A 15,040-nucleotide genomic window follows, 5' to 3' on the forward strand; every position below is an offset into this window, starting at 1 on the left:
AAAGGTAACGGGAGGTTAAACAGAACATTGTTCTCTTGTTTGTCAACCATTAACTCCACCATGATACAATCTAAAGGCCTCTGGTCTTCCTTTAGCAGCTGCTGAGGCAAACTGACTGTGTGGGTTTTCTTCATGAACTGGGCCGTGATGAAAGGGACGGCGGGGACACCGCTGCAAAGCTGAAACCTCACCGGCCCGGACAGGTGGACAGATTGACAAGTGACTTTTTTTTTGCTCGGTCCCGATGCGCGCGCACGGAGCTCTGTGGCAAGCGAGACGGAGATCGATAAGTGTTAACGTAACGCGAAGAGACAGAAATGACATGCTGCTGTGGAGATACGATCAACAACAGACGTTTAGTTTAATAAAAGAACAAAGACGTGCTCTAGAGAACATGTCAGGGGGCGGGCCAATCTCTTTAATGTCATGCGATCTACCGACACTACGCCGCGATCGACTGGCAGGTCGCGATCGACGTGTTGAGACCCTGATCTACAGGAAGTAAAAGTCGTAACAAGGTTTCCGGAGGTGAACCTGCGGAAGGATCATTACCGATGAACAGACCGTCTGCATGAGAGCGGACAGAGTTCAGGTTGAAGTGGTGGATTGGAAGCTCATTTTGCAAGTGACTTTTTTTTCGTCACGACGACCAACAACAGACAGATTGGAAGCTCATTCTGCGCATGCGTTAAAAAAAATAACTAGTTAAACCTGTAATTGAATTAACTGAGTTAACGCGTTATTTTTCACAGCACTAATTAAAAGTAAAATAAAAAAATAAAAACCTAAATACCTTAAATACCTAAAATAAGAACCTAATCTACTATAATTTCCTTTCTGATTATTGCTGCCTTAAGTTTCCTTTTGAAATCACTTTTTTTTTGCATATGAAGCGTTCACAAAATGATCATGTTAATAAAATGCTAAAATAAAGAAAGACATTTTTATAATATATATTTCAAAGATAATTTTGCAACACAATTCATTTTATGTAAAAATAAATAGTTTGTGAATGACTGATTTAAGTATCAACTGACATAGCAGCATAAGACGTGTGATGGCTTCAGCTCATTCAGCTGATATAAAAGCTGAAATAATGTATTCATTGTGTTGTTCCTGTGTTTTAATTAGTGTGTAATGATTCCTTCTGGTCACATGACATCTATTACACCTGTCCATCCTGGAGAGGGATCCTCCTCTGTTCTCTCCTCAAGGGTTCTGACCTTTTACCCTGAAGGGTTGTTTGGGAGTTGTTCCTGATTCCATGTGAGGTCAAAGGTCAAAGGTCAGGGATGTCTATGTGTACAGATTGTAAAGCACTCTGAGGGGAATTTCTAATTTGTGGGGTGAATTACTTCAGGGCATGTTTTATTCAATTCAATTCAATTCAGTTTATTTGTATAGCCCATTTTCACAAATTACAAATTCCCCTCAGAGTGCTTTTAGAAACAATTTGTGTTCTTACGATGTGTGAATCAGGATAAAGGTCAGATAAGTGTCTCCTCAAATATCCTGACCTGGTTCAGTGTTACATAAGTCACCGGCTGGTAATGAGTAGCGAATGAAATGAGCCATGTGTCAGTCAGAGGGAGAGAGAAGAGACTCTGGCCGGGAAAACAAATCAACATACTTGTAAATATTTGATTTGGATAAATCCAGCAACAAGTCAAAGTCAGTTTTATTTGTCAATTTTCCATATGTGCAAACATACAGAAGATCGAAATTGCGTTTCTCTTCTGTCCAACATAAAGTGAATTGTGCAACATATAGACAACATAGAGTGCAAAAATAGTAAAAAAACATGTAAACATAAAGTGCAAAAATAGTAAAAAACATGTAAACATATAGACAACATAAATTGTGCTAGCAGCATTCAGACATGTGAGTCTGAAAGAGGACGGAGTCGGAGGATGGGGAGAGAGTTCAGCTTCCTGACAGCCTGGTGGATGAAGCTGTTGGACAGCCTGGCGGTGTGAGCCCGGAGGCTCCGGTATCTCCTCCCAGAGGGCAGGAGGCTGAAGAGACCGTGTGAGGGGTGGCAGGGGTCACTCACAATCGAGGTCGCTTTGCGGGTGAGGCGGGTGTTGTATATGTCCTGCAGGGATGGGAGGGGGGGGAGTGAGGCACCCATGATCCTTCCAGCTGCCTTCACTATGCGCTGCAGGGCGTTCCTGCTGTGGTCTGTGCAGCTTCCGCCACACACAGTGATGCAGTTGGTCAGGATGCTCTCGATGGTGCCGCGGTAGAAGGTGCACATGATGGATGGGGGCTCCTGCTTTCCTCAGTTTCCGGAGGAAGTAGAGGCGCCTCTGTGCTTTCTTTGCCAGCGATGTAGTGTTGGCTGTCCACGAGAGGTCCTCACTGATCTCCACCCCCAGGAATTTGGTGCTGCTGACCTGCTCAATGTCCGCACCGTTGATGGTCAGTGGTGGGTGATGGGTGTGGCCTTTCCGGAAGTCAACAACGATCTCTTTGGTCTTGCTGTTGTTGAGCAGGAGGTTGTTGGCTCCGCACCACGTGGTCAGAAGGTTGACCTCCCTCCTGTAGAGGGTCTCGTCATCCTTGGTGATGAGACCTATCAATGTTGTGTCGTCTGCAAACTTGACCATGTGATTGGTGCTGTAGCTGGTTTTGCAGTCGTGAGTCAGCAAGGTGAAGAGCAGGGGACTGAGCACACAGCCCTGAGGGGCCCCTGTACTCAGTGTGATGCTGCTCGAGGTGTTGTTGCCAACACGTACTGCTTGTGGCCTCTCACTCAGGAAGTCCTGGTTTGCTGTTTTTTGTATGTAAAACATAAACATTCAAGAGATTATGTTACTCTAGTCAGTCATCAGGAGACATGTGGTTGTGGTAAAATGTTTTATTCCTGCTTTTGATGATCCTTAATCAGCCGGTGTGGCCATGGAAGGGCATTCGGGACGTCCAGAAGCAGGCAGAAGGTTCTCCCAGTACTCTCGATGAGCCCTGAGACACATTTAGGGAGATCAGTTGGTTGTGCAAAGGCAGAAACAAAGACTTTTCCCAGTCATCCTATCCTTTATTTGTTAAATGATCTTTTGTGTAAATGTGAGCTCTGATGACGGTTGACTGTCTTTAGTAAAAAACAAAGCCTAATCTAACTAAAAGAGCAACAGCGGTTCTGTTCAGCCTTACCGGGCTCTGACCCAGGGTTTAGTGTGCATCGCCAGGGCAGCTCCCCAGAGTCCGTGCTTCTCTGAAGCCGGTGGGAGGAATCCTCTCTCTGCAGACACCTCTTCTGCTATCGCTCTGATGTGGTAGGGCTCAAATCCACAGCAGCCACCGATGTAGCGGATCCCAGCATCGTAAGCCTCTCTTGCATATTGATGGACGTCCCAGCGGGTCATCGACCTGGTCTCCAATGCTGAGAGGGTGTTATCAAATATCTTCAAACTGCATATATGGGGTGGCAGACACAGCTCTACACTTACAAAGCTTGTTTGTTACTTACAATAAATATGCAATAGGATGTTTGCTTTCAGATCAACAATACAAATGTCCCCACACATATCTTTCTTTCCAACACGTGAAAATACTGACCGAATGGGAACTCAGGTAGTGAGAGATATCCGGTGTGGTTGCACTCAGGTGTGTGGAAGCCCAGAGGCTGAATCATGAGATGAGCTTTGAGACCAGCTTCCTCCAGTCCTGCTTTCATCAACTTCACTGTACGAAGGCATGTCAGAGGGTCCAAGTGGCAGTTTATTCCAACCATGTCAGCTCCTGCACATGAACACACACAACATGTTCAGATAGTGGAGCTCGAACACAAAGTCAGACTTGAAGCATCACACACAGAAGGCCAGTTTACCGGCTCTGACCAGCCGGACAGCACACTCTCCAGGTGGGACTCCGTGCATGTCTCCTTGGGGGGAGATGCAGTGTTGCCCCCACTGGTTTACTGCTGCTCTTCATCACCTCCACTGCCCACACCGCTTCTTCCACATGTTCAAAGTACTACAGAGAAAATGCAATCAATAAAGCTTGGCTTAAAAAAAGAAGCAGTACAAAATAAAAACACTGAAAATGTAATTAATCAATTAATAAATATTTTGTTGCCACAATTACTTTTTAAAAATGCCACTGAGGACTTGACAGGTAGCACATGAGTTTATCAGAAACCAAAACAGTGAGATAAACAAGGGAACAGTTATGTAGAGTTGCCTAGCTATTATTACATGATCATTATTATTACAATAATGTTGTTAATTGTTGAGATCAAGCACATTACAATAGATTGTACATAGTTATTCTCCTTGGAAATAAAAAATACAATTATTCCTTTTATTAGTCATACCTCCACGATAAAGAAATCAAGGTCCTTCTTGAGGAAGTCGTCCATCTGTTTCTTGAAGATGGCCTTGACTTCAGTCTCGCTGTGACTCTCCACATAACAGGGAGTCTGAGACACGCCCCCAGCGACCAATGCATCCCCCTCATTGGCTACCTCCCTGGCCAGGTCACAAGCGGCCTCGTTGATCTGAGCCCCCTGAATCAGACAGAAGCAAAGTGGACCATCAAGATGATACTGGAGTCATGTTGGTCATGTAAACAGAACAATGTTCTTGTTTGATGGGAACGGTTTGTACTGACGGTGATGCTGGTGACATTGCCGCTGATCTCCAGTTTATCCTCACTGCAGTAGAAGGTGAACATCTGGATCACATCGGCTCCGGCTCTCAGGAACTCCCTGTGCAGCTGCTGCACTGGCAGAGAGACAGAGGAGTGGCTTCTGTGAAACAAACTCAAAGAGATAGACTCTGCACAGATTCTGATTGCATTGTCCTGCAGAGGCCATCGGTCAAACTAAGTTATTGTTTTACTTTTTAATGGGTTTAAACATGTCGTGTAAAGTTTAACGGAAACTTTGCACAGATTCAGACAGTAGGTTGTGAAGTGGGGCATATGTATTTTCCCCTGGGTTAATCCAGCCGTGGGCGGTTTCTACCTGCTTCAGGATGTTCAACAGCTGCCTCAGGTGTCCAGTGTCCAGCCTTCACATAGCCACGTCGCTCTAGCTGCATCACATAACCTCCATCTCCTACAACCACCTCCCCAGCATTGAGTCGATCCAAGATACCCTGGACACACACACACACACACACACACACACACACACACACACACACACACACACACACACACACACACACACACACACACACACACACACACACACACACACACACACACACACACACACACACACACAAGGGTGCTCCTACTCAATACTGAGCAAAGGGTCTGAATACTTATGACCATTTGATATTTCAGTTTTAGTTTTTTTAGACATTTGCAAACATTCTACATTTCTGTTGTCTGTCCAGATGGGGAGCTGAGTGACATTAATGAGAAATAAAATGACTTTATTATTTTAGCAAATGGCTGCAATGAAACAAAGAGTGAAAAATGTGAAGGGGTCTGAATACTTTCCGTACCTACTGTATGTTATGTAAGCTAAATATCCCTTCAGGGCTCAAACTAGATGCAGAGCTCTGTAGAGACAGATACCTCAGGCGCCTCGACAGGTTTCACGTGATGTGTTCATTTGAAAAATAACTGATGGATAATTGCAAGGAATTCTGGAAATGGTTCGAGTCTCACTTTGTTGGCCAATTTTGGGGAAATACTCTCAATAATTATTTTAGATATTCAGATGTACAATGTATCCTGAATTATAGGCCAAGGTGTTCAACACAATTCCTTACAGCTTACAAGCCTTAAAAATGATATTCTGAGTCTGAATAGATAATATGTTACAGTGAAATATACAGACATTCATACATAAAATAACTGAATAAACGCTCAATGACAGAACGGTATAAACAGTGTGATAAAAATCGTAACTCAGTGTAATTTAAAAAACACATTTCATATCTATATTTAGCAGCAGGCCTCGTGGCTCCAGACATTCAGTCCCTGCTCACAGCCGAGCTGCTCGTCGGTGAAGTTCACCTCAAATCTGATCGACTCGGTCGAAATACGAGATCACTAGTTCCTCTCACTCACCCTCCTCTTGCTCGCCATCGTAGACGAAGATCCAGGTCCGAGGAGCTGGGGAAGCTTTCAGAGCAACTGGGATCAAAGTTCGCCGCCGCCGCGGAGGGGGCGTGGCCTGATGAGGGAGGGAAACGATCAACATCGACAACTCGTCACAGGCTTGAAATAATGTTTAGTTAGTCAATGACAACTCGGTTCGCTCAACGCGTCAGTCACTGTTGCACATGTATGGCGGAAATACACACAAACAATGTAAGAACGCAGTGAATTAAAGAGGCAATAATTTGTACACACTTTGTTTATCTATACAGGAACACATGCTCAATTCAGTTTATTTGTAGAGCCCATTTTCATAAATTACTAATTTGTCTCAGAGTGCTTTACAATCTGTACACATAGACATCCCTGACCTTTGACCTCACATGGGATCAGGAACAACTCCTAAACAACCCTTCAGGGTAAAAGGTCAGAACCCTTGAGGAGAGAACAGAGGAGGATCCCTCTCCAGGATGGACAGGTGTCATAGATGTCATGTGACCAGAATGAATCATTACACACTAATTAAAACACAGGAACAACACAATGAATGTTGCCAACTATGCCATGCCCTGTTGAGACTCCGCCCCCTCCTCCTCTCTACCTCCACCTGCCTGATGGACCGTGGAGGTCTGGATGGTGGAATATGCCGACTACCAACTCTTCATCCACTCTGTCATATTCATTGTGTTGTTCCTGTGTTTTAATTTTTTGTAATGATAAACTGAATTGAATTTAATTGAAATTGAAAAGAAAGCAGTGAATTAAAGAGGCAATACTTTTCACACACATTGTTTACATATACAGGACCAAATGTTGCATTGTTCTTTTGAAAAAACATTGGTTGGAAGAACATAGCATTTAACAAACATTTATTTAGTGAACATATTTCACCGCAGATTAAAACAATCAATCAACAACCGATAAATCTATGAAGATGTTTTACAATTATTATCTTTATTAACTAAAAAGGCAAACTGTGTAAAATGTATTTGTTGAATGGATCGTTTATACAGTTCCTGGAAGCAGAAAAAGTGTATTCACTGGTGACTGAGCCCAAGTTATGAAAGGTGGAGAGCACTGACCGACTAAACGATGCAGTGAAACAATGAAAAGGCCTTTTGAGTACAAAGCTAATCACAAGTCTCTGTAAACAACTGGGTGTTGGATCAGTTCATTAACTCTCATTCTTGATTTCTATTTAAAGTAGATAATCTGATCAGACATAGTGTCTATAAGAGATTATATTGGTTTGTTAGATTCCAGCTGTTTTTCATAATCATCAGCTGCTGTGGCCATGGAAGGGCATTTGGGACGTCCAGAAGCGGGCAGAAGGTGTTCCCAGTACTCCCGATGAGCCCTATAACACAAATATTGGTAGATTAGTTAGTTGGAAATCAAAATCCAGAACATGCCATTTCATCGCATGTACAATACATACAACAGTTTTCAGTCTTTTGTTTAAGAAATTGCTCAATGCAGATGTAGCAGCTTCATTTGAAGAGAGCAGCAGCGGTTCTGTTCAGCCTTACCGGGCTCTGACCCAGGGTTTAGTGTGCATCGCCAGGGCAGCTCCCCAGAGTCCGTGCTTCTCTGAAGCCGGTGGGAGGAATCCTCTCTCTGCAGACACCTCTTCTGCTATCGCTCTGATGTGGTAGGGCTCAAATCCACAGCAGCCACCGATGTAGCGGATCCCAGCATCGTAAGCCTCTCTTGCATATTGATGGACGTCCCAGCGGGTCATCGACCTGGTCTCCATCGCTGAGAGGAGAATACAATATTTATTTCTCGGCATTTTGTTATATTTGTCCTCTCACCAAACTTTTATGGAGAGTTTAAAAAGTAGCACATGAGCGTATAGCTAAATATACACAAATACAGTTTGAAAACCAACAATACGCTTAAGTGCTCAAAGAGGGTTCAAAGCATGTGCTGCTCAGCTGCGCGTGGTCCTTCAGCACATCTTCAGCCTGAGCCTCAGCCTCATGGTCGTCCCTCTCCTGGGCGAGACATCCTGCCTGGTTCCTGCCCCCATGGGAAAGCAAGCGAACCCCCTCAGTGACTACGGACCAGTGTCTGACTTCACATGTCATGAAGTCACTGGAGCGGCATGGTCCCGAGGCTCCCCCGGTCCTCTCTGGGCCCATCTCTGGAGCCTCTTTGCCTACCAGCTCCGCACTGGAGTGGAAGACGCCGACATCTTTCTGCCGCACGGAGCTTATACTCACATGGAAGAGGCAGGCAGCACTGTGAGAGTCATGCTCATTGACTTGTTTCCAGTGCTTTAACACCAGAACACCTGCCCTGCTCAGGACTCAGCTGCTGGACATGGATGTGGGTGCTCCACTAGTGGCCTTGGTCAGCAACTACATCACAGGTCGGTGTGTCAACATCGACGATAAGATGGACTGGACTAAAAAATACTGAGGCTCTTTAACAAGGAAGGTCAAGGCAGCCTGTATTTCTTCAGGAGAACTCGTTCAACGTCTGCAGAAGCATGCTGCAGACGTTGCATCACTTGGTGGTGGCCAGCGTTATCTCCTGAGCTTCAGTGTGCTGGGGAAGCAGCTGATGCCAACAGACCCAATGAGCTCATCAGGAAAGCTGGTTCTGTCTTGGGAGTCGAACTGGAGCCCGTGGTGGAGGTTTTAGGGAGCAGGCTGAGGTAAGCACTCTGTATTCTGGACAACTGAAGTCACTCCAGACTGAGACCCCCGAGGTGCACCACAGAACGCCACAGGTCGTCTTTTCTACCTGTGGCCATCAAACTATACAACTCCTCCCCCTTCTGCAGGTGGCCACTAAATCATCGGACACTTTTAACAATAACCACATCATGTGCAATATTACATTTTACATTTCAATCTCATGTGCATAGTGTTTTGTTATTCTTCTATTGTAATCGTTGATCAAACTCTGGCACGAGAGTTTCTGTGAAGATTACTAAAGTTCTATTTTATCTTATTTTAAAGGTGTGGAGTCCGGGGTTGGGTTATTTGAGCAGGATCATGTAATTATTGACCCATGGATCCCGTTTGGCCAACATTGTGTTGCTATTTTCTGCAATTCTTCTGCAAGACATTCCATGAATGCAGTAGAATAACGATAATCTAATTGAATGAAAACCGTCTTTTCTGTATTCTGCACGAAAGTATTATTCAAATACTGACCGAAGGGGAACTCAGGTAGGCTGGTGTATCCACCTAAGTTGCACTCAGGTGTGTGGAAGCCCAGAGGCTGGATCATCAGATGAGCTTTGAGACCAGCTTCCTCCAGTCCTGCTTTCATCAACTTCACTGTACGAAGGCATGTCAGAGGGTCCAAGTGGCAGTTTATTCCAACCATGTCAGCTCCTGCACATGAACACACACAACATGTTCAGATAGTGGAGCTCGAACACAAAGTCAGACTTGAAGCATCACACACAGAAGGCCAGTTTACCGGCTCTGACCAGCCGGACAGCACACTCTCCAGGTGGGACTCCGTGCATGTCTCCTTGGGGGGAGATGCACAGTGTTGCCCCCACTGGTTTACTGCTGCTCTTCATCACCTCCACTGCCCACACCGCTTCTTCCACATGATCAACAAACTGCGGGAGTGATAAACAGTGAACATCAGCATATTACCTTCTGTTGTACAGTTATTCCTCTTAGTGCGGCTCATACCTCCACGATAAAGAAATCAATGTCCTTCTTGAGGAAGTCGTCCATCTGTTTCTTGAAGATGGCCTTGACTTCAGTCTCACTGTGACTCTCCACATAACAGGGAGTCTTGGATACACACCCAGCGACCAATGCATCCCCCTCATTGGCTACCTCCCTGGCCAGGTCACAAGCGGCCTCATTGATCTGAGCCCCCTGAATCAGACAGAAGCAAAGTGGACCATCAAGATGATACTGGAGTAATGTTGGTCATGTAAACATAACAATGTTATTGATGGGAACGGTTTGTACTGACGGTGATGCTGGTGACATTGCCGCTGATCTCCAGTTTATCCTCACTGCAGTAGAAGGTGAACGTCTGGATCACATCGGCTCCGGCTCTCAGGAACTCTCTGTGCAGCTGCCGCACTGGCAGAGAGACAGAAGAAAAGAAACTTTTATGAAAAGCACTGTATGCAAATAGAATTGACTCATGTCGTGTGAATACAGGTGGAAGTCACATGCGGCCTCTACCTGCTTCAGGATGTTCAACAGCTGCCTCAGGTGTCCAGTGTCCAGCCTTCACATAGCCACGGCGCTCTAGCTGCATCACATAACCTCCATCTCCTACAACCACCTCCCCAGCATTGAGTCGATCCAAGATACCCTACACACACACACACACACACACGTGTGGAAATGGGGAAAAGAGGTTTTAAGTTTGCTGCTCCTGCGGCTTGGAATGTGCTGCAGACAGACCTGGGTCTCCGGGAGCCGGTCTCCTTAGGTGTTTTTAAAAATAGATTGAAAATATTGGAGGGAAATTCATCTAGCTGTAGATGTTTTATATGACGGAGGTATGTGCTCCTGTGTGAGCTGGGTCGTGTTGACTTGAGTCGTAGTTTTGGTTTTATTCATGCTGTGATTTTGTTTTTTGTTTTATATATTGTCTGTCACTGTTTTATGTTGTATTGTATGGAACTTTGTGTGACGTGCTGCTGCTGCTGTCTTGGCCAGGACACTCTTGTAAAGGAGATTTTTAATCTCAATGAGGCATTTAATGAGGTTAAATAAATTTAAAATTAAAAAATTAAAAAACACACACACACACACACACACTCACACACACAGAATTACCGGGTATGACACCTCTGGGTCATGCCAGGTGAACCCTGCCGAATGAAATCAGTTTGTGTCTTCGCCCTAAATAAATGATGTCAGAGTAAACAGTAAAAGCCTGATATGCATATCCACAGCTAGCCTGGACTACTCTCGTGTGTTAGTAGACACTGCGCGTGAGGATATCCTTTTTGATGTTTAATAGCAGGTGTACTCGAATGGAGAAGAAACGCGCGCACTACTCAGCACTGGCATGGCACAGTTGCTCCTTAACTTGGAGGCAGTCATCGACGCGTGGACTGAATAATGAGCTGCTCGAAGCTTCATGCGACAGACTGGTCTGGGTCCTGCAGCGACAGACAGGTCTGGGTCCTGCAGCGACAGACAGGTCTGGGTCGTGACTCATACCTTTCTCTTCTTGCTCTCCATCGTTGACGCAGTCTCCGTGCAGTCTGCAGGAACCGGTTTGCGCTGGTTTATTTCAATACGCTCTTTGGTCACTGCGCCACTGAAATGATATCTCACGAGATTAACGCAGCCATGTTTAACCCATAAACCACTGCGCTATCCAGACGAGGCGGATCATAGAACATTATATTATTATTTATTAATTGTTGTTTTGTTTGTCTCGCCTGTTATTCACGATGAGAGTATTTGTATAAAAATATTATTATATTGTTATAATTATTAGTTATAATGGTATTAGCCTTTGTAATCATCTTTATTTTAATGTTACTCAGAACACCAAAATCCAGTTTGGAACAATCACAATCTGTAATCCTTTCAAAGGAGTTGTGGGCACTGCAACATACATGGCCATTAAATCTACCTTTGGACCCCGTTAGCCTTGAAAAACAATGACACGTCTAGTCAGAGAAACGGATTATACAAGTAGGTTAGATAATAATTATCAAATAAGGGAAAAAGAAAAACAAATGATTGATTTCTCCACGTCAACAAACGCCTCGCCGCCAGGGGGCGCTGCTCCATTTGATTGGAGCCTGAATCTGACGTCACTTCCTGGCGGGATTTCCATCTGAAAACAGAAGTAAACAAAACCCGTGAAGTATTTATTATGACACATTAACTGTGGTACATTTGATGAGTGTAACGTTAACGAACAACGTTAACCGGCAGAGGACGACGTCATGTCTGAATAACGTCACCGTTTGTCGTAGGACCGGAAGAATCACGTGATCTTTAGTTATTTTGGAGTTACTTGCAACTTTAAGCTCAATCAAACCAGGTGAGCTCTCAACCCACTTCGCTATTAAAGCGTTAAAACCTCAACGGTCCTCAATATAACCTCACCTACGTTACATAGACGTTGCATATTAACCGAGGTAATTTTAACGTTATTACTTTAGTATGTATTTGTTATGATATTTAATACTTCCACTACATCGCCAGCAGAAATTGTACTTTTTACTTCAGTTAACACTTTGCAGATTTTCATTTTTTTACACACATAAACTGAACTTATTGCTGAACAATTCAGTGATTCACTCACTTTGGCCCTTATGGGTTAGTTAGTTAGTTAGTTTTGGGCTATTACATTTACACTTTGTGTGGTTGTTTTTCTATTGTTTTACACTTTGCCTTCATGTTTTCTCTTGGATATTATCTTATTAGATGTAGCAAATGAGTAGTAATTCATTATTTTGGGTCTGAAATACTATCTGACATATCTGATTGGATTCGTCCCGACAGGCACCGCCACTGTTGTGTGATGGACCCGTCTGACAACGCGGGGAGCCGCCAGCCCACGGTGGAGGCCGTGGCTCTGAGCTATGGTCCGGCTCCTGACGGCTCCACCGGACAGAAAGACGCCCAGCCTGCAGACATGCTGAGGTTTTATATCCGCATCAGCTTTAATACTTATTTCATTGTGGCTGAGTGCTTCTTTATTAACTAATCAAACTTTTAACCAAGTGTTTCGCAGTCTCATCCACCTGGACCATGACACACATGACCTCCTGTCATTTTAAATTGCTGAAATTACTGTTTTTAGAATAAAACAACAGATGTCCAACCAGTGCTTTGAGATGGCCGTACAGCTACAATCAGGTACATAAGGAGCATGTTTCCATCATATTGAACTGTCCCAAACATTAAGCATTAATATTGTTTCCTGAAACAGGGAAAAGTAAGAGATCATGCAGCACATCTGAAGCTGGGAGAGAATTGTAAGTATTTAAAACGATGCTATTAAAATGTTGACCACCTGAATGATAAGTCAATTTAAAATGGTATAATGTTAACAAATATATATTTGAATACACTTTGCAGGTCAGAATATGTGAATGAACTGGACAGAGTCAAGACGATTCATTTTATCAGCACGTTGACGCTGCACAGGTAAACTGATGACCTTTTTCAAGAGGGAGTTCCCACCATAAACTGTATATAGAAGTAAAATAAAGAAGCAGTAATCCTTGACCAATTATTGATTGTCTTTCAGAATGCAGATGTGGCACGCTATTGGAGAAAAGCTGAAACAGAATGACTCAGAAGCCCTGTAAGTCAATTCACAACATAGTGACGCAACTAAAAACACATATTTTTGATTATTTTGACACTTGTGTTTTTCTCAGTGCCCTGAAAGCTGAGAACGATCGCTGCATGAATCTGTGTTCACAAATAAAACAACTTCAGCAAGTAAGCAGCCTCATTATCTATTGTGTGTGTATATAAGTATATATGTGTGTATATATATATGTATGTATATATATATAGAGAGATTAAGTGTTTGTCTGCAATTATATTGCCATGTTAAAAACAATATTAAATAGTTTTATAACTGCATTAACGTCAGAGGAAGTGGCGCTCTGTTTATGCTGCTGTCTGTAGACGCATTAGATGAGCTCACGCTGTTCAGGATGGTATCGTAGACAAAAGAGGTGAGAAGAGTTGTTAATGCCCTTCTTTATGAAGTTATTATTCAAGAAAAATGTGGATACATTCTGGGAGTAGAACAAGGGTCGTGATGCTACACTGTCAACAGAGTTATTACCAACAGCTGAATAAAACAGAACATTGAAGGAAACTCAACAGAGGCAAATGTATTTTTTTTGTAATCAAAATAAAGATAGACAATGTACAATTATACATCAATAGTGTTCTGTGAAAATGAGATCATGAATTCTGAACCCGAATCCTTTTTGTTAACAGGAGTCGAGAGTTTTTCAAGATGAAATCACAGAACTACAGAAGAAGAGGCTCGGTACGTTTTATCATCAATCACGGAAAGGTACTATTAGATTTAGCGTTTACACGGCCCAGTTTGCTGACATTTGTTGCATGTGTAGAGATGAAGCGGCTCACGCATGAGAAAATGAAGGAGATGGATGAGTTGACGTCCAAGGCAGGCCACCCCGATACAGAGAAGTACAAAGCTGTGTTGGAGAGAGGCCAGGCCAACCTTGAGAAATACAAAAAGATGACCGTCATGACACAGAACGTCCTCAGGGTAAATATATCGGACAGAAATTGTGTTTAAATGAAATACAGTATCTGTCAGAACAATGGATGAAACTAGTGAATGCCTACGATGACATTTGTATGAATGTAAGTGTTTATCTTCAGGGCATCCTCTTGGCCTGTAAAGTCAACTGGATGGATGATCCCAAACTTCGAGACATCGCCATGACGCTGGAGGAATTTTCTATTTCTGACTAGAGAATACATTATTAACTGTATATGTGTATGTATTATATTGTCCAATAACTAAACAATAAAACTGCTAAAACCACGATTGTTATACGATTAATTTAAAATAGTGGTGTAGATGCGTCCACCTGCCACCAGAGGGCGACACACGGGGGGCAGGAGAGATGAAGCTACTCCACTTCCTGTTAGAGAAGAAGAACTGACAACTTCGAGACATCGCCATGACGCTGGAGGAATTTTCCGTTTCTGACTAGAGAATAAATGATTTACTGTATATGTGTATGTATGATATTGTCCAATAACTAAACAATAAAACTGCTAAAACCACGATTGTTATACGATTAATTTAAAATAGTGGTGTAGATGCGTGCACCTGCCACCAGAGGGCGACACACGGGGGACAGGAGAGATGAAGCTACTCCACTTCCTGTTAGAGAAGAAGAACTGACAACTTCGAGACATCGCCATGACGCTGGAGGAATTTTCCATTTCTGACTAGAGAATAAATGATTTACTGTATATGTGTATGTATGATATTGTCCAATAACTAAACAATA

The 15,040-nt window shown here is 43.4% G+C and overlaps 2 protein-coding genes and 1 pseudogene across 4 annotated transcripts; 1 reads left to right on the top strand and 2 right to left on the bottom strand.

Annotated features, from left to right (window-relative positions):
* Positions 1-2,842: 2,842 nt before the first annotated feature.
* On the bottom strand, positions 2,843-6,807 carry LOC130196707 (betaine--homocysteine S-methyltransferase 1-like; annotated as a pseudogene).
* A 102-nt stretch (positions 6,808-6,909) lies between these two features.
* On the bottom strand, positions 6,910-11,337 carry LOC130196706 (betaine--homocysteine S-methyltransferase 1-like). The gene is made up of 8 exons (XM_056419034.1): positions 11,223-11,337; positions 10,230-10,362; positions 10,012-10,124; positions 9,720-9,911; positions 9,496-9,643; positions 9,225-9,407; positions 7,587-7,815; positions 6,910-7,414 (listed from the first exon to the last, which is right to left on the bottom strand). The coding sequence occupies exons 1-8, from the start codon at positions 11,241-11,243 to the stop codon at positions 7,297-7,299; spliced, it is 1,137 nt and encodes a 378-aa protein (XP_056275009.1). The 5' UTR covers positions 11,244-11,337; the 3' UTR covers positions 6,910-7,296.
* On the top strand, positions 10,372-14,566 carry cenph (centromere protein H). 3 transcript variants are annotated; one of them, XM_056419035.1, is made up of 10 exons: positions 10,372-11,202; positions 12,525-12,665; positions 12,826-12,881; positions 12,955-13,000; positions 13,104-13,172; positions 13,276-13,332; positions 13,409-13,472; positions 13,986-14,037; positions 14,123-14,283; positions 14,400-14,566. In XM_056419035.1, exons 1-10 carry the CDS (start codon positions 11,009-11,011, stop codon positions 14,490-14,492), a joined length of 933 nt encoding a protein of 310 aa, XP_056275010.1. In that variant the 5' UTR covers positions 10,372-11,008; the 3' UTR covers positions 14,493-14,566. The 3 variants fall into 3 exon arrangements, with proteins under 3 accessions (XP_056275010.1, XP_056275011.1, XP_056275012.1); XM_056419036.1 differs by having other exon boundaries at positions 10,373-11,177; XM_056419037.1 differs by lacking the exon at positions 10,372-11,202 and adding an exon at positions 11,798-12,060.
* The last annotated feature ends 474 nt before the right edge of the window (positions 14,567-15,040 follow it).

This window comes from Pseudoliparis swirei, chromosome 7 (genome assembly GCF_029220125.1).
Source record: "Pseudoliparis swirei isolate HS2019 ecotype Mariana Trench chromosome 7, NWPU_hadal_v1, whole genome shotgun sequence".
NCBI lineage: Eukaryota > Metazoa > Chordata > Actinopteri > Perciformes > Liparidae > Pseudoliparis > Pseudoliparis swirei.